Genomic DNA, 27516 nt, shown 5'->3' with positions numbered 1-27516 from the left:
TTACATGCATCCCACAAAGAAACAGTGGACAGCCGATGGGAATGCAAGTTCGCAAGCATGTAGGTATCTAGTCTGTGAATCTTCATATTGAAGTTTTCTCCTCGTTGTGCAGTGGACTCATTATTTGTTCCAGTAATCTAACAGTAATTGACTTGCAATTTTTGTCTCTACAATTATCGCTATCACTGTTGACACTTGTTCCCCCCTTTTCACCCGTCTTTTCTCTGTGATCACCAAGTTCGTTGCATATGGCATATCTTGATCCCGCGCAAGGAGGGAGATATGAGAGGTTTATATCTATTTTATGCAAAAGTATAGTAACCTTTCCAACTTTTAGGGAGATTCCATTTAATAGATTAATAGATTAATTCAAGATGTTCAAGCTAAGTCAACACTGATTATTCATCATTCAAAATTACCAAAAAGCAACCGCTGTGCTAAGAAAATGACGTGTGAATAGGCTATGTTGGTAAAATAGTGTAATGCATAGAGATCCCTGGTTGTGAAAAATTAAAGTTCAACTAATTCAGATGGCAAGAAAGGAATATGACAATTGTAATGTTGCATGTTTACCCGTGGACTGGGTAGTTCTATTTCTGTTTAGGAGTGATTTTAAAGATACCATAAAGTCGACAGCCTTTAAATCTACTTTTTAATCTAACCTCCTTGTATTTTTAGGTTGAAAATAAACAGTCTCTATGTAGATGTAGCAAGGTTTTGTAAGTACTGTGTATAAAAGAGGTAACATAAAGTCCATGAAAACCTTTCATATCCGAGTTACACGACATATTATGTAATGATTTCCCCACACACACATATATACATATATATATATATATATATATATATATATATATATATATATATATAATGTATATATACATATATATAATGTACATATAAATATATATACACACATATACATATATAAATACATACATATATATATATATATATATATATATATATATATATATATATATATATATATATATTTATATATATAAAATTTTATTACAATGGGAATGACACACTTTACTTTAATGTCTGCTGATTATCCACTTTTCCTCAGGTATAATATAGCATTCGCAAAGAGAATGCCCAGAGCGTTCTTGGTATCGTACCCTCGCTCCGGTAACACTTGGGTGAGATATCTCATAGAGGGAGCCTCTGGCATCTTCACAGGCTCCAAGTACGGCAGTAAAATGTTAATAAAAATGGGTAGGTAGTTTTACTGTCAATTGCACATTTCAGGTATTGCTGTTGATTAGAGTTCAGAAGTGTGACCTTTTTAGGGTAAATATGACAAACTGCAAGGGTATAATACTAGTTGCTTTTTTCGTCTACAAACTTTTATTTCAAGTTAAAACAATTATAGACTTGTTCCCACGTGATATCCTTCATAACATATCTTGGCCATATAATTCGTATTCGTATACTATATAATATGCATACAATTTGATGAAAACGTGAAATTTCATGGCAGTCACATTCACAATTCCCCTGTAATATATGAGAAGTTGAAACCCGCAGGGATAAGACATACCCTGACCATGTGCTATTCTAAAGTGGTCAATTAGGCAAGGCTTATTTAATGCTGGGATGAGTAGTTCGCCTTCTGCATGTTTGCACATAAATGTGTCTCAGATATAAGTCTGAATGCCAAAATGATGAATGCAAACTTTTTGAACAAGCTTTAAATGTTTTGCATTTTATTTCTCAGATCACTGTCTATATGTCAAATAATACTACTTTTACACTGGCAGGCTCTCATTAATCTCTATCAGACATTAGTGATTTTTTTTGCAGATAAGCCTACTTAAGTCTCTTCATATTATCTAAGAAAAGATTGACTATTGGGAGACTGTTCCCCAAGCCCTAATATTATTGAAGAACAATTAAACACATGAAGTTGAACTCAATTCAAACTGCAGTGCTTGTCTCCTATATGATTTCGAAAAATATGTTACATTTTATCAATTTACCTACAAGATGCTATCCAAGAAACACTCCAATACAGAAGTCAGACGGAATACTTGAAAAAGAGAAAGACCATTCCTCATATTAGGGGGTGGCTTTAGGGAATAACATCATAGCAGTCACACCACGTCCGTTACACTACTGAATCACTGATACACCAAACAACACACATCCGCCCTTTCATATGCCTTCATATACTTTTTACCAGCAGTTTGACACCTGAAAATCAAAACTCACTTCTACCTTGCACACACTTGCATTTCCTGGATCCTAAGTCTCTGTTTTCCAAAACTTCTACCATACCATCCCATGAACGCCTACTTGAACTTGCTCACCTCCGACCTACGTAAATTCCAGAAATATACGCTCCTCACAAATATATTCTCCATTTTATGAGCGTGACCGCACCATCTCAAAATTCTCTTATCCCATTTTTACAGTCTCATCTTTCTCACCCTTCTTACTCCAAACAGGCTATCAAATAAGTTCATCTAAACAGTACTTTTCCTCTCATTTGCATTCAACATTCATTCTATTGCACATCCAACTTCAGTCTATACATGCACCTCCTTACAACCCTCTGTCAAGAGACTTAACCTTTCATCTACTCTGAGATTCACATTTTATACGTGTTCAATTTGTTCCAGAATACTTATATGAATCAATTTGTTTCCAATCACCCACTGTCCGTACTGATATTCATTTCATCATCCTCCTGTCTTTCATTCATCCTCATTACTTTACTCTTGATAACATTTGCTTGCAATTCTCTTCTCTTTCAAACACCTTCATTAACATATTTATCAGTCTGTAGCTTTCCTTCCCTTCCTACATCTAACACTGCAGCATTAGCAAATATCAGCTAGTCATTTTTACTGCAAACCATTCACACTCCAGTTTGTACATTCTAGTTCAAGCTCCACTTTCATCATAAAATTTCTAAATGCTCTCAGTAAACTAATTTTTACATCATACATCCTCAACAGTCTTCACACTACATCTCTAAGAGTTTTACAAAGGGCTTTCTTTGGGTTCATATACATGGTGTCCATAAAGTCATGGTGAAATTTAAAATACTTGTAGCTTCATAACTATACATGATAGAATTAATCTGTAAAAAGGATAAGAAAGGAGAATGACCTAAATCTTTATTCGTCTTGTTCATTTTCAACATGTCCACCACCATTACTAATACAAAGAGAAATACGATCTGTAGTTCTCGGAAAACATTTTCCAGCTGATTTTCAGTAATACCTTCAATCACATCATGAGTTACCCTTACTTTCAAGTCTTCTGAAGATCGAGGCTTAGTTGAACAAACAATACTTTTCACATGGTCCCATAAAAAGGAATCCAATGGAGTCAAATCTGATGAAAGTGGAAGCCGAATTATGGTCCACCTCTTCCAATCCATCTGTTAGGGAATTTACCATTTAGAAACTACCCAACTTGCACAGCAAAGTGACAAGGTGCACCATCTTGTTGAAAAACTGTCTTCTCTATAAGTTCTAATTGTTCATGCTTAGGAATAAAGTAATTCTGCAGCACTTCTAAATAGTTAACACCAATAACAACACGTCCTTCAAAAAAGAATGGCTCTATGAGTCGATTATTTCCTGAAGCACACCAGACATTAATTTTGCGAGAATCGCTTTCATGTTCAATAGATTCACGTGGCTTTTCAGTTCCCAAATATGTCAGTTATGCCTGTTGACCTTGCCACTAATGTGGAATGTTGCTTCGTCAGAGAACATTAAATTATTCAAAATACATAATCAGTATTAATTCTTTCACTGAACTGATGACATTTGGATTTTGTACGATGTCACTTTAAGTTTTTTCTGCAGAATCTTCTGCACAGTAGATTTTGAAAGCCTCATCTCCAAAGATGCTAGTTTTAGACTTTCGGACTTCTTTCAAAGGATTGCTCTACAGATGCTACAGTTCCTTCATCAACACATGGTCTACCAGACTGTGGTTTACCAATAACGGAACCTGTTTCCTTAAATTTCTTCATCCGCCTGGCTATGTAATTCCTGCGTGGTACTTCTTTATGTTACTGGGCTGTAAACATTCTTTGACTGGGCTGTAAACATTCTTTGGACAGCGACGGTACATTTTAGCTCAGCCAACCAAAGAACGCAGCTACAAGTATTTTAAATTGCACAGCGACTGTATGTATGTATATACTATATCATACATACAGATTTTTCCCCTTTACTCCCATACTTACATGCATCATACCAAGCATCAAACCACAATTCTCTCGTCCTGTCCAAACACACATTACTCTTCCACTTTTAATTCTGCTATATGTCTTCTTTTCTCAATCAAAATCTATCATACACATTCCCAGATGTACTTCTATCACCTTTTCCGACATGTCAGGAATTACTCTTCACACCCAGCCCTCCTCCAAACATATCTTACATATCCTGGTCAGCCAATCAGACTATTAGCACCATACAGCAAGCTCTCACTTTTAATCTCGCCAACTCTGGGCTGCTGTCTTCGTCAGTCAATTCCACTAACATTCTCCAGTGCACACCTACCATTTCCACTCAAACTTCATTTACATATGCTTCTCTTTTAGCTGCAATATTCAACAAGTCATACTCTGATCCATGACACATGCCGGCATTCTTTATTGTCATCAGCTCTCCATTTGCATTTTACGCCCAATTTCTCATCAGTAAAAGTTTTTATTCTCCCTTAAGTGTCTGCTTAGAATACCCTTACATGTTCTTGACTACCTTTCTTTTCATCTTCACTTATTTCTTGATTATCTCATCGCTCTTCTAATATACATATATAGTCTTTTCTTTGGACATGCAACTGGGCTGCAAGCAATCTTTTTTTTTCCCCCTTGATAAAGACCTCATTGCGTCACCCCACCTACTTTTTTTTTCGGAGCACCGAAACCGGCAAAACTCTCCCAGCTAATTCTGTCATTCCATTCTTGAATGCTGCCTTTTCCCAATATCATTTCTTCAGTTCGCAAGTCTCCACTCTATCAGGCATGTGGAAAACACTTATCGCTTTATTATTCTCTTATTAAGATGTTATTATATATATAAAATCAACGAAAAACTATAACTCTTAACTATGCATTAGTCCTTAAGTATCCTTTATCAAAACAGAAATTGTTCTCAAACAAGCATTTTAAGCAGTGCATCTCATTTGATTTAAAAACATATTATAACACCAACATCTGATTTAAATCTGATAAAAAAGAGCCTCGTCACCAAAAATAAGATACCGGGGAATTGAAGAGTATTCCTTATCTCCAAAAACCCGGAAAGAAGAATGTCTGCTTAGGAGGCTATGCTTGACCAACTATCACGAGTCAAGTTCTAGGAAAATACGATCAACCGTGCGTGATAAAGGCCAGCTTTTGGTCTTTTTGCCTAATTCCTACGTTTCCATGGGGAAACCAACTTGAATATTTGCAACATTTGCTGATTTTCAACACCTTTTGGTAACTTTTAACAAGATTATCCTTAAGAAGAACAACCGATTTACTATTCTACTAAAGGATAGGACCCATAGGTCAGTGTCAAACCTTACTAATGCCTAGAAAGAACTGAACAGTGAACTTTAACGCACGTAAAAATGCATCGAAGGCCATTAGAATATGAGTGAATCACGAACATTTTAAGAAAAATGGCATAAACAACCCTTAAAGACAAGCCCAGTCTTAGATTTTTCAAGTTAACCCTCTAAATGATGACAGAATGACAAGAATACGAAAAGGACCGAAAACATAATTGTGAAGTCCAAGAGAAAGCAGTGCACAAAAATACTGGGCACTACCTTCTCGTTCTGTGTGTTACTTACAGATCATTCTTCGGCAACTTTTCCTACTTTGTCCAGTGTCATTCAAAAGTAAACTACAACTGGAATGGTTACTATATATATATATATATATATATATATATATATATATATATATATATATATATATATATATATATATATATATATATATATATATATATATATGTGTGTGTGTGTGTTGTGTGTATGTATGTATGTATGTATGTATGTATGTATGTATGTATGTATGTGTATGTGTATAAATAAACATATATATATATATATATATATATATATATATATATATAATATATATATATATATATATATATATATATATATATTATATATATATATTTACATATATTTATATATATACATACATACTTACATATATACATACATACACTGAGTAGAGCAAATAACTGACGGATGCAAAACCATGGTGCCTGTGTCTAACAAGCTCCTCTCTTTCAGGTTTCCTCGGTGAGAATCTCAGCTTCAAAAGTCATCGCACTATTATCAACAAGATTCACAAAAATTCGAGAAAGAACGTCCGGGATTATTCGAAAGTCGTCCTCTTAATCAGAAATCCAGCAAAGTTAGTTAACCTTGACGTTATTTCTGATACCAGATATTTTGTTTGAAAAAAAAAAAAATACTCTTGACATATTCTTGTATTCGGGTTTATCAGCTGACCTATGTAATATTACTTTGTTTAAATCAGTAGAGGAAGACATTTTCTGATATCAACACTCCAAACCAAATCGAACAGATTTCAATCGTTCCTGCATAAAATGATGTTACAACAATGCAACTCTTTCGCTAGGCAAAAGATAGGTCTCTGAACCAGCAGGAAACAGGTGAAATTGAACACAGTGCATTTTATTTCTCCTAAAGGCTCAGGAACAAAATGAAAGAGTTACTGTTAGGAATACCTCTCCTTAACTGTCAGCCTTATAGTAAAACAAGTATAAAATAAAGGTTATTTGGCTTGACATCGCCCTCCATACTGCGTGTCTGAGTTTACGAGTGGGTAGAGAGAGAGAGAAAGAGAGAGAGATTTGCATATCGGTTTTACCTCTGTAGGGATCGAGGATTACCTCGTTATACGATAGTGATAGAGTAGCAGCTGAACCTTCCGTGCAACTGCTAAAATAAGCCTCAACTTTAGGTACTACTGATTATTGCGGAATTAGAATCATATTCCATGTTAATCAGCTTGGGGCCATAGAAGGGTAAGATCGAGCCGGGCTCAACGGAAAATTTCTGGCCCGTTTTTGTCAACACCCGTGGCAGCAACAAGCACAGTGCTACCAGAATGATAACAAAACAGAAAAAAAGGTGAATTGCACCTGATTCGTAACTAAGTGTAGTATTTCAGAAGGCAGACGTTTGTCCAAGAGAATTTACTCTGGCTGTAGTATTATCACGCATGACAGGTCAAGACAAGAAATCTGGGACTGAACTGAGCTGCTCTTGCGTGCTTAGCATTGTCTTAAAACGCCCATGCAGGACCAGAAAAAGGGACAGGATTTTGCTTTAGATAAATACGAGCGTTGATTTCGTTACCAAGCTTAATACTAGGTAGCCTTTCTGTATGAGAAAGCCATTTGTTTAGCTAATATATTTGGGACATGCTAATGGAAGATTTAAGTTTCAAAGACAAAAAGCTGTTTGGGACGTTTCTTGAAAAAAGATGAGAAGTTCAGTTTCCTGGAGCAAATTAGTTTGTGAAAATGTGCTAATGAAAAGAGCCGTTCTGCATCAATTCATTTTCTTAAAGAAAACTTGCAATGTTTTCCATCGCCGTTTCAGATTCATTCTTTGTATCTCTCCTTCTCTTTATGCAGGTCTATTGTTTCTTACTGGAACTACAATAATAATAAAAAAGGCCGAAAACGAATAACTCATAATGTGACTGAGGACTCGTACAAGGCGGATGGTAAGAATGAATGGATTTTCCTTTCTAATATTTTTCTCAAATATAATTAGCACTATTTATTTACAATTACTATGCTGATGTTTTTAGTTTACAATTTTGAATTGTAAATATTCCTGAAGGTGTGCTGTACAATCTTTTTTTTTTTTTAATATTCTTTAAAATATTTACGACTGAAATTGGCTTCTGTCTTCGACCTTATAAAGACCACTTATTCTCAAAATCGAATAAGGAGAGAAAAAGAAAAAAAAAAAAACCATTTTCTATTCATGTATCTCTAAGTGGTACAAGAAAACCTTATCCCTGGATTATAGATTCCCTTTCTGTTTGTATAACCGCTTCTGACTAATTCACTTCCTCCTTCACTCTCTCACTAATGCCCTGTTTTCGTTTCTACTCAGCAGTTGCATGTTCTTAGTGTTAATCTTTATCCTTCTCATTTTTCTCGCGTTTCTCCACTCTTTTACTTCGTCTGTAGTTTTTTTTTTTTCTGCAGATGTCTTTTATTGCTTTTACTCGTAATTTCAACTCTCGTCATTTTCATTCTTCTCCTCCTCCTTCCCCCTTTCTGTGCTGACTTCGAGTTCCTTGATGCTTGCCTTCTTTATCTCCATTTTATCCTGTTTTTATTCTTTTCCACTCAACTCCATGCTGTTTTTATTTCCTTCTTCCACTTACTCTATCATCGGTTTAATCTACTCTTCTGCTTTTGTTTGTTTCCTCCCACTGGGATATTAGTTTTCCTATTTCGTCAAAAGACCGAGCGCTCGAAAAACATATCATCAAAGTTCCTTTGTCTCACCGCTGCATGAAAAACCGAATGCAATTTGGTACCAAGACATGTCATTCGCGTACATCAGAGTGACACGTAGTTATTATCATTATCATCATTATTATTACAAATTAAATAAAATGGCAATTTGAGCGCCGTTGAGCTTATATTGCGCCTTCTGAACTTGGCGACTAAGTGTTTTCGTTTCAGCTGGTAAATCATAAAGCAGCTGGCTGAGGTACGGTACATTTATTATTACGACGTTCGGTAGTTCTCGCTACTATTTACAAGGGGCGAATGGCTCCAGGGGTCGTCGTCGTCTTATGCTGTCCGCGGGCTCTTGCTCAAGGGCAGCCCGTAACTGACAATCAAGTGTGAGAAAGAATAAGCGGAGAACAGCAAAACAGGGGTTAATTTAGATTGGTGTCACTGTGAAATGGATCAGATACAGTTCAGCACTTTCTGTGGGCCGAAAGGAAGAAAGGGATAGGCAAAGTTGCAACTCCCTAAAACCAGCTGGTACCCATCAGAAAGAGAGAAAGCGTTTTAAGAGCGAGTGCCGGTGAGCAGAAGGACCTAAGAAGGAAGGGACAAAATTACAGCAGGAGGAAGAGAATGGTATACATAATTTCCATATATATACAGCTTTCAGGTTGAGTGCTCCAGTGGTAGCGATACAGAGTCTAGTGTAAAGGATGAGGAGGCTAAAGAGGAAAGGGAGTGTTTCTGGCATAAGAAAAACCTGCTGGCAAAAAAGAAAAAAAATAAAGTGAAATTTTAAAAATAAAAACAAATAAAAATAAAAATAAATTAAAAATCATGAATAAAAATGAATAAAATATATAAAAATGAATAAATGAAGAAAAAATAAAAATGTGTGTGTGTATATATATATATATATATATATATATATATATATATATATATATATATATATATATATATATATATATATATATATATATATATATATATATATATATATATATATATATATATAAAGATAAATAGATGAATAAAAACAAAGTATAGATACTCTACGGGCAGGGTAAGTAAGAGACACTATTCCCGTGTTGATGGTTCATTACAGAAGCATCTTAATCCTAAGATGGTTATAGGGCAACTGGTGTTCGCACAAAAATCTTGGCGCGGACGGAGTTAGGTAATGCGTTGCTAATCACAGACACAACAACATTCCACTCAGTAGTATTATTGATATCAGCAACATGACACATACTTATCCTACGTCCCCCCAAGCTACATATTACTGCGAAACATAGGTACACTCAAAATTCAAAATTAGAGACAAACAAAGGATACCATAATCAAGAAGAGGCAAAAAAAAGAAAAAAATCAGCAAGGAATGGTTAGTCGAGGCAAAACTTAATAATAGCTCAGCAAACAGAAGGCAGCCTATTTTCCACCCCTGTAGTCCTTCATTCAAGTTGGGTGTTTATTTGGCCTTGAACTACACCACCAAGGGGTGGGGGGCTGCCATGGCCAGCATATACCTCCTGGTCCTGGGTACGTGGCACTGCCCCGCTGGTTCTATAGTAGGGCACTGGCTCTTTGCTGTTAAGTATTTCAAGTGGCGGCGATTTCTCCTTGACACTCTCCCAGATCCATCTATTTTGATTAAATACTGTCTATATGGGAGTCTTTCCATAACCACCCCTGATTGATCCCACTTCTTACTGACTACATCCTGTACCAAGACTTGGTTGCCTACAAGTAGGTATGGCAACTGCCTTGTGTGCAGGTCATGTAATTCTTTCTCTTTCTGCGAAGTTTTGACCAAAGCCTTTTCTCTATCTCATATCTTTGGCATCCAATGATTATCCAAAAGCAAGAATTCGTTCACCATTGGGATAGAGTCCTGTAACTGCCTCCCCAACGTTAATTGTGCGGGGGACTTGTCTACATCTCTTGGGGGAGATTTCTGTATTGCATAAGGGCTTTTGCTGTGGCATCGTGTCTAGGCTACCATCACCCCTAATGTTGTCCCTTATCATACGCTTAGAGCCTCCAATCGCCCATTCGATTGGGGGTATTGTGTGACAAGATACATAACCACACCCCCATCGCTTATAAATGTCTAACATCTCAGCACTCGCCAAGTTCATCCCCCCCATCAGTGGATATCTCCTCAGGGGTACCCCAACGGCAGAACCACCTCCGCAAAACAGGGATGATCTTCGATGAGGTCACATCATTGCCAAAGTGCAACAGTTCCAGCCACCCAGTTATTTTGTGCATATGCTAAATAGCATTTGTTATCTAACTGAAAGAAATCTGCTACTGTTTTCTGAAATGGATACACTGGCGGTTGGGTGGGAATAACTGGTTCTTGTTGTTGGGATGGCGAATTCTCATTGCACGTCGTATATTTAGACCTCTGAAACATTACATCTGCCTCCATCCCAGGCAAATACACCGACTGCTGTGCTCTACGCAACACTGAATCAGCGCCTTGTGGCCTGAGTGTAGGTTACGTGCCACAGTTTCCCTCAGAGGCTTGCAGCACTACCAAAAGCATGTGCCCCTCGTCGAAAGTATAAGTGACCAGTCCATTGATATAGCTAAGCTGTTCCCTTACCTGAAAGTATGGCTTTAATGTAGGCTCAACCATATTTCTACTTTTTGGCCAGTTGTCATCTCTTACCCTTTTTAATAACAACTGATAATCATCATCTTTGCTAGCAATTTTCTCAACATCTTCACTGTCGATTACTATGAGGTCACTATCCACGTCACGGAATGACATGTTCATTGCCGCAGACGTTATCCTGCATACCTCTTCTGCTTACTCCATATCTATCTTGCTCGGTAATGCCTTCAGACTAGGGTACCAGGACAAGGTATCAGCGGCAGTATTTTTTTACCTGCCACGTATTTCACTGAGAATTTATACTGAAGGGTTTTTTCTTTCAAATGGAACAGTCTGGGATTCTCAATGTGCTTCAACTCCTGATCGCCAAACAACTCAATCAACGGGCGATGGTCTGTTACTAGAAGTAGGTTAGGGCAGCCCAGCAAAAAGAGACAAGCTTTTTCCAGACACCAGACCACAGCTGCCGCCCCCACTTCGATAGGGGCATAGTTCAATTCCTCTTTTGAAAGGTGCCTGCTGCCACACAGGGTTAGCTTCCAACCCCCTGACAACAGAAAGGCACATCATGACATATGCAAGAACAATATTGCTGTAATACGACAAAGCCCATCCCTTCTTTACTCCAGTCAGTCATAACAATGGTTGGTCTTGTCTTATCATAATAATGCAGACCCTCAGATATTAATCTACACAACTCATTTTTAGCATATTCAAATTTAGACATGAAAATTTCATCCTAGTACACTTTTTTACTGGCCCCCATTTTCAATAATTCTCAAAATGGTGCCATAACAGGTGCTGTTGCAACAAAGGGAGCCAACTGATTGACCAGCCCAACCCATGGCCGAATATTGGATATGGTGGACTGGTCAGGCATTGGGAACTTTATAGCAGCCAGTTTATCCTCCAAAGACAGATATTTATCCCACCCAACATTATAGCCCATGAAATTCTCAGCCCTCTGACAGAACTGGAATTTATGTGGGTTGAGAGTTACACCATTCCTCTCACATACTAACAATAAATCAAAAGTATGCCAGAAAGCTTCTTCTATGCTAGAATCATGCAACAATATATCATCAATACATTTAAACTTCCTCAGGATATCCACAATTACATCATCAAATCTTTTGGTGTATGTGTCCGGGGCAGTGCAGTGCCCCATGGGTGTGTGACATTACTGATACCTCCCCCAACCGTAGTCTTAAAGTATGTACCGGGACACTTGACACCATATCAAACGGTTCAAACGTGTGATGCGTTTCCCTTTACAGCATGCATTGAGTTTTTGAAAATCTATGGTCCTCCTCAGTGCCATCCTTTTTGCCTACCACCACCATGAGGGCACACCACTCAGTTACCTCCCCAGTAGGCACAGGTTGCAAGATACCCGCTAGAACATCCTTGTCTATCTACTTTTTGACCTCTTTCTCCCAATGCTTAAGGATAGTAATTGGTGTATGGTAAGTGTGTGGCACGGCACCTGGCAGCAGGTGAATGTGGTGCGGTTTGCTGCTCATTATGGGAAAGGGTCTTCTATTTACATTGAATGTTGTACCTGAGAAACGTTCCAGCAGCCACTGCTTGAATAGGGAATGTTATTCTCTGTGGGAGAGTATGGCAGCTCATTGGGTCTCTCATTAACCCCCCCTATGCCCAAAACTTCATTCCCATGAATATTAAAAACTGTGTGATTTGGGAAATTAGGATCCATCAACCCTAATGATTTGCATGCACTTAATGGCAGAAATAATTTACGTGACCCATTGACAAAATACATATGCTCACTTGTTGACATGCTGCCACATTTGATGTTAACCTGACAATAACCCATTACACTCATTAGACCTCCTGCTGCATGTTGTAGCTTTACTTCCGCTTTATTTAGATTTTTTACGTAAATTCCCAGGCTCTGTGCCTGGACTGACCCAGCAATGCATACCTCAGCCCCAGTATCAGCTACAGCTTCTAATATGCAACTTTTATTATTTTTAACACACAAGACACTGTAACATTCATGGTTGGTTGCGTGCATGACGCAGCACCAACACTTAATACTTCTCAATCGGATCCCCCAGCTACTGGCGTTGTCTTCTGCAAGATCCGCATAGCCTGTCGTCCGCCGCAGATTCTGTTCCCAGCAATGGTGCCTATCTTACCATCTGATGCGCCCTTGCCAGGCACACGACTCTTGCTCCCATAGCAACGATTGGCAAAGTGTCCTATTTTCCCGCAGAAAATGTTTCACAGTTTTCTATGATGTATTGTACTATTTTGGTAGAGGTTGTAGGAGTCCCGAAAAATTCATTTCACTCTTGCCTTGGAGCTCGATTTTTGCCACATATTCCTTCTTTTTCTGGTAATTTGTTTCACTGCTTAATTCTTCCAGTGGCAACGTCAGGTTCCTCCTCCCTCTCAATGCCCACCTCGAACTCTCTTCACTCCCTCATTGTGATGTCCCAGGAAATTTTCTAAATTATCCTGTTTTAACTTTTGATTCCATATGCCATTTTACCTGCAAGCCCATATTCACATAAATCCTCTCTGCACTTAGGGCATGCAAATGCACACTCGAGGGCCTCCCTGGCACCTGTGGATGTATTCCTTTGCCATTTCTTCTTCTCTGTCTTCCTGTGAAGAACTTATCCCACACAACCTCTCTGTCACTAGTGATCGTGGTTATTTTTCTCAGGGCATCAAAGGTGTCCTCTACCCCTAGGACATTCCAAGTGGCATCTATTGCACTTTGCAATTTGTCTTCGTATAGTAGCCTGATATTCATTACTGCCCCATTACGGGAAAAACTGCTGATTTTTATCCAATCTTCTGTAGATCGCTTCCAGCGCCTAAAATCCTCTGCTGACATCACATACATGCAATTTTTGGGGGAAATTGCTTGCTGTTTCCCCTGCCTAGTGCTGAATTATTCCCACCTGTTCATATGGCCGTACCTAATGCCTGAGCTAATGTGTCTAGATTCACTGTTGTGCCAACGCAGGTGCCGCTTCTGGCGTCTCTAGGTCTTATTAATCTGAAGGGGTGCTTTTCAGCTATCTTCTCACAAATCCTGACATTCTGCATGAGGTAATACTCCCTACTGCGCCATAGGATACTCTATGGGCAGGGTAAGTAAAAGCCACTATTCCCAAGTTGATGGTTTATTACAGAAAATCTTAATCCTAAGATGGTTACAGGGGCAATGGAGTTTCCTGAAAATCTTAAAATGTCTGTGATTAGGTAATGTGATGCTAATCATAGACACAACAACATTCCACTCAGTAGTATTACTGATATCAGCAGCATGACACATACTTATCCTACACAAAACAATAAAAAATAAAATCTGAGATGAAATAATGAATAAATAAATATATGAATAAGTAAATAAATAACTGAACACTGAAAGCAGTGCCAGGTTGAAGGCAACCTGAAAGAGAAGCAGTTACTGTACTATTGGAACTGGGGATGGGTAGGAACAAAGGAATGCTGAAAATGTTTCACTGTTTTCAATGATGTATTGTACTATTTTGGTAGAGGCTGTAGGAGGCAGAGAAATTTTGCCAAAGAGGAGATGTTGCAGGGCTGATCCACCACCTGTTCACAGTAATTGCATGCCCTATTCTAAATGTTAATTTGTTGCAGAAAACTGCCAGTTTCCTGGAGATGCCCCAGGAAATGGGATAATGCTGTAAGTTAGTATTTTCTACATGCCATTTTGCAGACCTTGAGTCCTTGAGGAGAGCCTGACAAACCTTGCTGAGCACCTGAGTCTGGCAGTGCCTCAAAATACCTTGTTTTATTTGCAGGAGGGAAGGGTTGAACATGATACTGATCATATCACATTGCAGGGTGTTTTTTGCCAGCTAAACTGCCTCACCGTTCCCTAGAATTCCTACATGACTAGGAATCCAGTTCAGTGTGAGTTACCTCCCAATGATCTGAAGAGCAAAGACCGCAGCTTTTATGGTGGTTATTAGTAGCATATTTCCACAGAAGAATGGCAAGAGCCTCCATGTAGCAGAGGCAGTGGTGGTACTTGTCGTTGTTGAGGATTGGATTGTTCCTCACGATTTGTTGGTTTTAAGGGTACTGCCATGATCTCTCATCTAGTGTTGGTATACAGCCCTTTCAAATAGATGGACAGCAACCCTCTTGGAGACGTGCATTGTGATTATACTGATGTAGAAATGGTGGAAGCCATTCTCGGAGAACAGTATTTGGTAGACTACTCCTCTCCATTTAATGGGGCCACTGCTGATGGTGGGGTTATTCTTCATGAGGTACTGGGCAGTCCTCCAATTCTTTAGTAGTTGACAAAGGTGCTGCCCTTGATCAACAAATGCCTCAACGTGCAGATCTCACACAGATGGCAGAGGGATGTTCAAAGTAGGGGTGAATTCAGTCCTGTAAGCCCTGTGAAGGATCATCTATATGGTTTTGTCAGTAGGCATGTTGGTTAAGAGACTCTCTACATAGAATGAAGTGATGATATCCCAAGACAGATCACTGTTTAGCCTGTCAAAAAACTTGATGGACGATGCATTAGATAAAGCTGTTGAGAACAAAGAAAAATAGATAAAATAATAATTTGAATAAAAAAATAAATAAAAAAATAATGAATAAAAAAATAAAAAATGAATAAAAATAAATAAAAAAATACAAAAATGAATAAACACAGAAAAAATATATATAATATATAAATAAAAGAAGATAAATCGATGAATAACAAATAAAACAATAAAAAAAATAAAACCTGAGACAAAATACATGAATAAATAATAATATGAATAAGTAAATGAATAACTGAACATTGAAAGCAGTGCCAGGTCGAAGGCAACATGAAAGAGAGGCAGTTACTGTACTATTGGAGGTGGGGATGGGTAGGAACAAAGGAATGCTGAAAATGTTTCATTGTTTTCGATGATGTATTGTACTATTTTGGTAGAGGTTGTAGGAGGCCCTAAGAAATTTTGCCAAAGAGACATTTCAGGACTGATCCACCACGTGTTCAAAAAAATTTGCCCTATTTTAAATGTTAATTTGTTGCAGGCACACAGGTTTCCTAGCTGTAAATGGTACATGGAAACTGCCAGTTTCCTGGAGATTTTAAAATGGAATAATTATTTTTAGTATTTTCTACATGCCATTTGCAGACCTTGAACCCTCGAGGAGAGCCTGACAAACCTTGATGAGCGAAGAGTCTGGCAGTACCTCAGAATATCTTGTTTTATTTTTAGGAGGGAAGGGTTGAACATGATACTGATTGTATCACATTGCAGTGTTTTTTGCTAGGTAAACTGCCTCTATTCCTTACAATTCCTACACGACTGGGAATCCCAGTTCAGTGTGATTTGCCTCCCAATGCTCTGATGAGCAATGGCTGCAGCTATTATGATGGTTATTAGTAGCATATTTCCCATGTGCTTGGTTTTTTTGTGCAAGTATTGCACCTTGTGAGTCTGTGTGTATCGTGGTGCTGCCATGTCTGTTTGGGGAGTCTTCTAGTGCCTTCAGGATGGCAACTAGCTCTGTTTGCAGGGTTGAGGCAGTGTTCAATAGTATCCAGCTCCTCTTCAAGGAGGAGGAGACTACTGCTGAAGCTGCTGCAAGTATGCTGTGGTCTACCAATCTTTGTGGGTAGTATGTATTCGTGGGGTTCTGTGCCATCTACAGCCTCCTGCACCAACTGTTTGAGTTGCAAAGAGTGGAAAGTGAAAATTAAAGGGAATGGGAACCTAGGGGGGAGGCTCAACTTAGGTGTCACAAGGTGTCTCTTTCTTTGTTGCAGCAGCTGCTTCTTGCATGTTTACCCTTCACAGTCCTGCAAGAAGGCTCCCAATGTAATTGTTTGGAGGATTTAGATACTCATGCAAACTGACGACCCTTATGAATTTGTTTCTGAGGGGGGCAGTCTCTGCCATTCTTATAGGTCTTGAAGATTATTGTGAATTCCCTGACCACAGAAAAGGAAGATTTGTTTCTCACTCTAAGCAGACAAAGTCTGATCCACACTGGGGCCCTTGCAATGATCCTCATGGCATCATTTTGTATCACTTCAAGTGTACACAGCTTGGGCCATATCAGTTTTGTAAGTACAGCTGCTGAATATTCCACCGGAGTGCAGATTGTCTGAATGTAGAACATTCTGAGGAGAGGACTTGATGCTCCTTGGTGTATGGAATGTAATCTTTTCCTAACAATTAAGTGGCACCTTGCCTTTTCTTTCAAGATTTTTATTTCAATTGCTGGGGAAAGCACAAAGTATATTCTCTCCCAGGTAAATGAAATTATTTACCCATTCAATAGCTTCTCTCATGATGGAGAAATTGTTAGGTAACAGAGTGTCTCTTATAGCCATTGCCTTCGTTTTGATGGTGTTGATCTTCAGTCCCAGTTCCTTGCAGTTTATCTTAATTAAGTCAAGTGCCAGTTGGGTTTATTGTAACAGAATGTGGTCTGGTTGCTGGGGGGCAGACGATGCAAACATCATCTGCATAGATAAAGATTTCTACCCCTCTAGGAAGACTTAGAGTAGCATGGTTTTCCATGAGAACACTGAAGAGAAAGGGACTAAGAATTCCTCCTCTTAAAACCATTTTCATCTTCAATGAAATCAGAATAAGCCCTTTGAAAGTGGATCCTTGCTCCTCTATTCACAGGGTAGCCATGTATCCATGCCAACTGGTTACCTTGAATACCTTTCCGGACAAGGGAAGAGAGAATGACAGTAGGATTTGCCAATTCATTGGCCTTTTTGAAATCAAGAAGAACTATTAAATCTTTGAGCTTGTGGCATAAGGAGGAGGGAGGTTGTTGCGTTATCCCAGGGGTGTGCCTCATCATTCTCCTGATGGTGTTCGGAAGGAGGAGGGTCTCCTGGGTAATGTTAAGTGTGGGTTTCCACAGAAGAATGTCAAGAGCCTCCATGTGGCAGAGGCAGTGGTGGTACATGTCGTTATTGAGGATTGGAGTGTTCCTCACGATTTGTTGGTGTTAGGGGGCTGCCATGTTCTTTCATCTAGTGTTGGTATACTGCCCCTTCAAATAGATGGACAGCAATCCTATTGGAGAGGCGAGTTGTGGCTATGCTGATGTAGAAGTGGTGGAATCCATTCTCAGGGCATAGTATTTGTTCTCTACTCCTCTCCTCTTAATGGGATCACTGCTGATGGCTGGGTTATTCTTCATGAGGTACTGGGCAGTCCTCCATATTTTAGTTGATTGTAAGGCACCATTGACAATGGTGTTGTCTATGTATCTCACATACAGGGCAGGCTTTAGGAACCTACTGAAGATGGGCTGCAACGATAACTCCCATGTAAAAGATGGCGAACAGCATGCCCAAGGGGTAACTCATGACAACTCCATCGATCTGAGTCCACATCCCTCCCCCTTGATCAACAAAAGGGGCCTCCTTTATGCAGATCTCCTGCAGGTGGAGGAGGGATGTGCAAAGTAGGGGTGAATTCAGTCCTGTAGGCCCTGTCAAGGGTTATCTATATGGTTTCATCAATGGGCATGTTGGTTAAGAAACTCTCTACATCCAATGATGTGATGATATCCCAAGATGGCCCACTGCGTAGCCTGTCAAAAAGCTATAGATGATGCAATACAATGTTCACTAGTGATGTACACTGTCAGGACTTTATTAAATGATTTGGCCAAGCAGTAGTTCGGCGTCAGGCACTGGCTGATTATGGGACAGAGGGGGTTGGTTGGTGGCTTTACAAAGGAGGCCTCTTACATCAATCGATGGGTTCCCCCTCAGCATGTTGTTCTCCATCTTCTACATGGGATTTATTGACCAGCGCATCTTCAGCAGGATCCTAAAACCTGCCCTATAGTGAGATACATAGATGACACTTTCGTCAACAGTGCCGATTGGAGACACTTCATTGCAAATTTGAAGGCGAATCAGCTCCTCATTTCACATGTGAGAGAACCTCTGGTGATACCATACCCTTCTTAGATGTCTGTTACCAGCATGCCCCAGGGCTTCAAGACGAAGATCCACATAAAACTGACAGACATTGGGCTCTGCCTGAATGGCAATGGAGAATTCCATGAAATATTTAAAATGTCTGTGATAAATGCCTACATTGGCTGCACCTTCTCCCTTTGCTTTTCCTGGAGTGTCACCTCTAGAGAACATGAGCATGTTCCCCATACACTAATTGAGAACAGGTATTTTCACCTTGAGGTAGCAAGGGAGTTGGGGGATCTGTTGACAAGCGGTATCAGCAGGAGAGACGAGCCCATTGGGAGGGCACAAGCACCATAAAATAGTTTTATAGAGGATATGTGTATACTGAATACAAGAAGAACAAGGCAACCCTGGTAAACGTCATTCAGACTTATGTAACCGATACTGAAGTAGATGCCATGGCCAACCTTATGATCTACTAAAAGGATTGGAGGGCTGCCCAGTACTTCATGAAGAATAGCCCTTCTCCCAGCAGTGATCCTATGAAAAAGGATAGGAGTCTACCAAATGCTGTACCCCGAGAATGGATGGCACCATTTCTACATTGATATGACCACAACTTGCCTCTCCAAGAGGACTGCCGTCCATCTACAGGAAGGGACAGTATACCAACACTGCATGGGGAACACAGCAGTGTCCCTCAGCTCCAACAGATCATGAGGAACACTCTAATTCTCGATGGCGACATGGATCACCACCAACCCGGCTACAAGGGGGTTCTCACCACTCTTCAGGGGAAACCCCGACTCAGCATTACCCAGGATACCCTCCTGCTTCTGACCACCATCTGGGGAACGATGAGGCACGCCCCTGAGATAATGCAAAAGACATCCTCCTTCTCAAGCCACAAGCTCAGTGAGGAGACCTCCTGGTACCAGCCATTGTTCAGCCAGACTTGTAGCCACAGGAGAGCTCCCCAGATGTGATCATTCAATCAAAAATCGCCCCCTTTGTAAGTCAATTTTCAGGTATAAATATACCAAGTATGTTTCTATGGTACCATTCAACCCTTGTAAATGGTAGCGAGGGCTAGCGAACGTCAGAATAATAAATGAACTCCGGCCAGATGATGTATAATTTACCTGCTGCAAGGAAGTTCAGAAGATGCAATATATACTCAACGGCATACAAACTGTCATTTTATTCAATGCAGTATGTCTCAAAGAGGGTCTTCTTCCAAATTATTATTATTATTATTATTATTATTATTATTATTATTATTATTATTATTATTATTATTATTATTATTCTATGTCAAATTCGAAAACAAGGCTCAACTTTAGGTCATCAGCCCGCAAAGGTCAAAGCATGTTTCCACAGGATGGAATGACTACGCACGAAAAATGAAAACACAGAGAATAAAATAAGGAAATATCGATAAATCAACGAGCAAATACAGTTATATAAACAACAATCTATGTCAGAAGAACAAAGGCTGTAATGTGTTGCGGTTTCAAAACAGCATCACAACAGCATCTTTTGAATTCACGAGCAGCCACATCAATAATTATATAATAAGCAGCTAATTAACATGACTATTGTCAAGGATTGCAAAAAGAGAGAGAATTATATTTACCAATAAAGAGATTAAATTTTGGGAGATATACGACAGAATTAATTATGAAGTGCCACATATCAGGACACCATAAAATAACAAAATTTTGTTTGGTATTTACAGCTGATTAGAGATTATTTAGCACTGCTTCTATTATTAATATTACTAAAGATTTTAAACTGAATATTATTTCTTTTTCAGCCTTCAGAAAATTCGTCAAGACCTGCATTACTCAATGGACGAAGGTAAGGCATTACTGTTTTCTTTTCCTATCTATCTTTGTCTGTTTCTGCAGGAAAGATATTGTATAAGATTTGACTAAAATTCAAAAAGTATACTGAGGGAGATAACGGTAATTAACTTTCCACTGGAATTCACTGTGTCGGTTCAGAGATCACAAGATGTATGGACAAACTGGAAAACCACTTTCACAACGAATCAAACAACACCAATATTCTGTGAGAACTGGCCAAATATCGAATGTATTATTCGTATATATGAGAGATTTAGCTCATCCTATTAACTGGAGTAAAGCAAGACCTTTAGTCCCGTGCAATGACACAGTTAAAAGGAATATCATCGAATCTTGTTTTATTAAGTCAAATAATGAAAGTGTTCTAAATTTAAGTCTTGGTTTATTTAAACTTGATGCTTTAATCATTAAAAAAGTTGTTGATAAATATAGGCAAAATTAATAATAATTTTTATACATGTTTCTGCAATTTGAATGGGTAAGATTCCGTTTGCCTTATGGTTAAGTATATATTTGGATTAGTTTGTGACCGCATGATCCCTGATTTGCCGTGGATTAACCTTGTCTTTTTAACCCAGGCGATTAACCATTGGTATTCAAGGTTATACATGTTTTTGGATTTTGTAAGCAAACATTAGTATTTCTTTTGTTTGGTCTTAGGTTCAGTTTGTGACAGCTCGATCCCATTATCCTGGATTAACTTTCTGTTTATTACCCTTTGACAACTGACCATCTGGTATTCTTGTTCTTTTGTTTACTTTGTAACCATCTTTATATTTGTGTCTCATTCGTGCCCCGACGATGCGTCAATAAACGTGAAAGCGCTTGGTACTGAACTTCTGCCTGTCTTTTTCCTGTGGGATTCGCTTATCCACTTTTATATATATAGATTTTCACCCTTCATGTCCAGTTGAAACTTCCAGCTTCTTAATTTTCTCATCAGACAAATAATAATTAGATATACCACAGCTATCCTTCTTACAATTAGTTAATCCATTAATTTGCTTTTCCAGATACTCTGTACTAACGTATAAAACTTTCTCTCTCACTATTTGCTCTCTCCTATGTATACTTATTATTATTCTTCTTTGGAAAACTTGTATTCCCAGCAATCAAACCTCTTTCTACAGGACACTCTCCCTTCTTGTCTCCTCCAATCTTATAAAAAATGCCATCTTTATCTGTCACATATCTTTGCGTTTAAATCGCCTTCCACAACTACTCTCTAAACCCAGCAATTTACAAACTCAGATTCCCAAAAACGTTTTCTTCCATTTTCATTATTTCTTATTCCTGGACAATATACACTTACCGTTACAACTATTTCTCCCAATTTTACCCTTACAATCCTCGAAATAACTAATTTTTACCATTTTGTCCATCCTCAGAAACTTGTTGACATTACAAGTGTTTTTCCTACATACACCTAAGTTACCACAGACACAGCAGCACCAGGGCCTTCGCATCCAGTTTTCTCTCCTTAAACAAATCAATTTCCGTACACTCACTCTTCAGCACCACATTCTTACATTCAAACTCCAATCCATAGTATTTTATTTAATTTAATTTTTTGAAATATCAGTAAAGTGTATGGGGCTGCAAAGCCTAAGCCCGGCCAATTAGGCTGATTACTCAATGCAGACAAACTCCCGTCCCTGGTATCCCAAAGGAGGAAAATGGGGCTGTCACTGGCCTCAGAAGAATTCTCATTTGCCATTTACAGGAACTCCCTAACATTAACATCATTCATCAGGTACTCTGCTGTTTTCAGATATATATTATGTCTGAATCTTAAACCACGTGCAATTTCTAGGCAGAACTCTCCATATTGTACAGCTTACTACTACGATAGTAGCAGTAAGTAGTAAATAGGCTGATCTGAGGTATTCGGTTGCCATTGGCCTTATGAGAGAAGGGGTTTGTCTATGATTTATGGGACAGGGCATTTCCACCTGTATGTGTTCCTGGGGTGCCATATATTATTAATATATAGATAAATAAATACATATGTATATGTATATATACAGTATATATATTACATAAATAGTACATACATACATAAATACACATTATTCACTGTGGTATTATATATACATACATTATATATATATATATATATATATATATATATATATATATATATATATATATATATATATTATATATATATATAGTGCATGTGGCAACCTAGGGAATTCACAAACGAGAAAAATACCCCCATAGTTGGGGCATTTTCTACAAGCTTGCCCACCTATTAGCACCTGCATTAGGGCCCCAAGCTGACTGTATGAACAACTAACCAATTGCAGGTTTACTTATCTTTACATAAGGGTAGATCCACAATCTAAATCTGGCCTTGCTCAGGAGGAGCACTAGAAGTCATTGGCAGCGGGGTGATGGATGAAGGTGGTGAGTGCTTGTTTCTTCAACCCTAGATGCCTGGTGGATGAACTTAGTTTAAAACTATCAGGCAAACACAAGGGTCAGAAGCTTTTGTCAGCTAAGAACTATGCACTACAAGGAACTGGCTAGTCTTTAGTGTATTGATGCAGTCAATCCTCCAAGGATTCTGCCGCATAAATTGACAGGTATAACTTAAAAATGGCCATTCCCAGTTATATGGTGGTATACTAAGGATAAACTGAAACTAGGAAATTGAAATGTAAAAACTCCGAATCAAATTGGAAAAGATAGAACAGGTAGAAAATGAAGTCAAGATATATGGACTGTACACCTTAGCTATTTTGTGAATCACTGTGTAATGAATGGGAAAAAAGATTTGGATGGGGCTACTGTGTATAATTATTCAGGGAGAACAGATGAAATTAGTATGGAAAGAATAGGTATGATCTTAACACCAAATGCAGAAAAGGCACTGACTAATTGAAGAGCAGTGAGCAATACATTGCTGCTGACAATATTTAAGTTAAAACAACCATACATTAAGAATATTGTATAGTACTATGTACCCACGAATAAAGGCTCTGAAAAAATAAAATATGAATTTTGGACAGAATTGGGAGACTGTTATTGACGAAACACCAGAAAGATATGAGAACTGTTGTCTGTGATATGAATGCGAAAGTTTGTAGGAACAGTGATGGTATAGAGGATATAAATTGTAAGACAGGCCTGGGAGAGATTACAAATGAAAGGGTTGCAAAATAAGGTGCAACCTATTAGTTTTCTGCTACAAATAATTTGATAATTGGAGGTACTCTTTCAGGAAAAAGAACATCTTTAAATACATTTTGACTTCTCCAGAGGGCAATCATAGAAACCAAAGAGGTCACATTACCATCAACTGAGAGAAAATAAGAACTTTGAGGAACGTTAGGAACTACAGAGGAATAGATGTTGCAGTGATCACCAAGTTGACATTACCATGATAAAGTTAAAATTAAAAGTACCAAACAAAGAAATTAATAGCATATCTAAGTTTACTGTAGTAAAACTTCCTGAAGACAAACATCGAAAAGATTTTGCATAAAATATACTTGCACTTCTAGAAACCATACCTGGGGAGGAGAGCAGACAATATTTGAGAATTTATTCGACACCAAGAATGTATATCAATCTGCTGGAAAAGAAGTGCCTGGATAAGGGGTAACAAGACGGATATCATATGAGACAGGGATAAAATGATGGAAGAATACAAAGTAGAACATTACAAAGCCTAGATACTGAAGTTAAACGAAGATTAAGAGATAATACCTACACGAATAGGCCAATGATGCTGAAAAACCTGACAAACAGGCCAATGATGTTGACTTTAGGGGGAATGGCACTGGTGCAAGGTAGCCCACAAAATTATTAATGTAATATCCATGTGTGAGAAGAAAAAGAGGAAAATACCTGTCAAAAAGGAGGGATGGACCAATAATAACATTAGAAGAAGATGAAAGATGAGGGCGATAATCTGATTGATATTCTAGGGCTTAAAGTATTTATGAACAAATTCACAGTTATTGGAGCAGAATCAATCATAAAAAATTTAGGAGATGGAAAACAATAGGTTATAATGGAAGAGATGATTTGAACTGAAAATGAAATGACACCTCATATACAAACTAAATTATTTTTCAGAATATGTATTGAGGAAATAAAACCTGATGATTGGGAACTGGAAGTCATGGCTAGGTACAAAAGAAAGGTGACATGACTGAATGTGGTGACTAAATCATTATTGCACTTGCATTGGTTGTCATGAAAATATTCAAAATGCTTATTCTATAAAAATGGGAAAGAAAATTACTAAAAAGTTATAAGACGAACAAGTTGGTTTAGAAAGACAAGAGTTTCACATATTAAATATATGTGATGAGACATTTTGTGCAGCAGTGTATGGAATTCATAATGCCATTTCTAATGGATTTTGTTCGTTATGAGAAGGCACTTGAGAGTTTCTATAGATTAATATTATGGAAGGTAACTTACTGAAATTATCCATAAATGAAGTATATGCAGAGTTGCTGTTGATAAGGTTTTCTCAAATGAATTAGCTACAGGGAATATTATTTCTTCTTTATTGTTGGCCCTTCTCATAGATTTTATCACAATAAAAGAGAAGGTTTAGAATGACATTACAATAAAACTTTGACAGAAGTAGAATATGAAGGTGATGTTGTTTTAAACATCAAAACCAGTAAGATTTACAAAGCTTGCTTAATAGTAAATATCATATATCTACAGACGGGACTCAAAATAGATATAAAAAAAAACATAAGTTTTGAGGAATGAAATAACATTAGGTGGAGAAAGGATTAATGAGGCTGAATCTTTAAATATTTAGGAACAATGATACCCAGTACAGGTTCTCGAGTCAGAATTTAGGGAAAGACTAAACAGGGCATATCAAACAATGGGCAGGCTGAATAAATTTTTGTGAAGTCAAACAGACTAAAATTGCACACATATGAAAGATTATACATTATTCTAGCACTTCTGGATTGCTATGAAAACAAGAATCATGCAAAAACGATGCAACTATATCTTAAAGATTTTGTAGATTTGTAAATCAAGCTTTAAGATAGTTATAAAAATTCAGATAGCAGAACATGGTGAAAAATTACAAAGTTCCAGCTGTAGATAGGATAATAATGAAAGGAAGATGAAGATGACTTCCACAAGTCCTTCACACAAACCGTGGGAGAATAGTATGTCAGTGTCAGTTGAGCTTTTGTGGGCACCAGAAAAATTGGAAGACCTAGACCTAGTTTCACAGAAACTATGAAAAGGAGACTAGAGATAAGTGGACGAAGGCTGGAGATGAGATGACGGAAAAGACATTAAAGACACTGCATCTCGCAGTGCTAGAGGTGATGATGAGAAACCAGAAGACAGACTGGATTATTGTAAAAGATAAATAAACAAGACAGGACGCTTGAAAGGGATGAAAGATTAGCTCGTTAAACAAGGAAACACAAGACCATGGAAACAGAACATAACTTGTTAAAGAGTCATATGGGATTCTGGAAATAAGAGATAAAATAGCTTGTCAAATGGGATGATAGGAATCTTGAAACAAGAAATATAAGCCTGTTCAACAAGAAAGATAGGATATAGGAAACAGAAGGCAGAATAACCTTTTAAACAATGATATGTGCTACTTCTGAAACAAACGATACCCCACACTATAAAAAGAGAATGATCAGACACAAAAAACAGTGCACAGATATCTTGCTACATAGATAACTTGGTAACCAGAAGTAAATGAGACTGGAAAAAAGAGCATACCATTTACAGACAGGACTATGACACTCTGGAGAATAATGGCAGATTATTCTGGTGATAATGAGAGACTAACCAACTTAAACAGAGAAAGGTGAAGACTCCAGTATTTTAAGTGATAATAAATATAACTCTAGACAAATGAAGTTAGATGACAATCTGGAAAAGACAGACTGGCCTTTTTATTGAGGTGGGCAACATGTCGCAAACAAAAAACTGACAAGGCCAGTCTTTCATTAAATGACAGGAACCCCAAAAATAAAATGGCAGAATTTGGATCTGTAAAGGTAGCATACAAGCCTTTTGAAAATAGGAGAATGGAAATCTTGTAACACTGGATTCTAGAGATCTGCATTTGAAGTTTCTAAGGAACTGTGTCTGAAACAAATGCCTCATGTTCTTAAATGAAACCTGATTAATAAACAGACATAGGAGTTGTAGAAAATCCTGCACATTTCAAGACCAAGTTGAGAGAGAGAGAGAGAGAGAGAGAGAGAGAGAGAGAGAGAGAGAGAGAGAGAGAGAGAGAGAGAGAGAGAGAGAGAGAATGGGTTTTCAACAGAACAGATTTGAGTCAGAGTTTGGGGTAAGAGGCCAGGTATTTTTCAGATAGATGGACTTCAATCAGCAGTCATAGCACTACTGTGTCTGTATTATTCCATACATATTCTACTTCCCTTTGATTCCTATTCTATCTGAGCTCAGTATAGTACAAAATATAAACACTGTACAGAAAAATCAAGGCTAGGCTCCAAGGCCTTCCCATTAACAAATTGTGCAACAGCCTTTACACGATTCTCGCTGGCTCATACTGAAGATTTACTCAAGCTGAAAATCCCTCAACTTTCCCTTTTCAGCTTGTTTCAGCTTGCT

General features: G+C 38.1%; 1 protein-coding gene across 1 annotated transcript in view; it reads left to right on the top strand.

Annotated features, from left to right (window-relative positions):
* Window positions 1–27516, top strand: part of LOC136828672 (sialate:O-sulfotransferase 1-like) — a 55021-nt gene that overhangs the window by 20666 nt on the left and 6839 nt on the right. The window contains exons 5-8 of the mRNA XM_067086767.1: window positions 1073–1221; window positions 6274–6397; window positions 7650–7741; window positions 20862–20905. Coding sequence (XP_066942868.1) covers window positions 1073–1221; window positions 6274–6397; window positions 7650–7741; window positions 20862–20905 — 409 coding nt within the window. The remainder of the gene's footprint in view (window positions 1–1072; window positions 1222–6273; window positions 6398–7649; window positions 7742–20861; window positions 20906–27516) is intronic.

Source organism: Macrobrachium rosenbergii, chromosome 3, assembly GCF_040412425.1.
Source record: "Macrobrachium rosenbergii isolate ZJJX-2024 chromosome 3, ASM4041242v1, whole genome shotgun sequence".
Classification (NCBI taxonomy): Eukaryota; Metazoa; Arthropoda; class Malacostraca; order Decapoda; family Palaemonidae; genus Macrobrachium; species Macrobrachium rosenbergii.
Note: the sequence above shows the minus strand (reverse complement) of the source record. Positions and strands in the feature narration are given on the sequence as shown.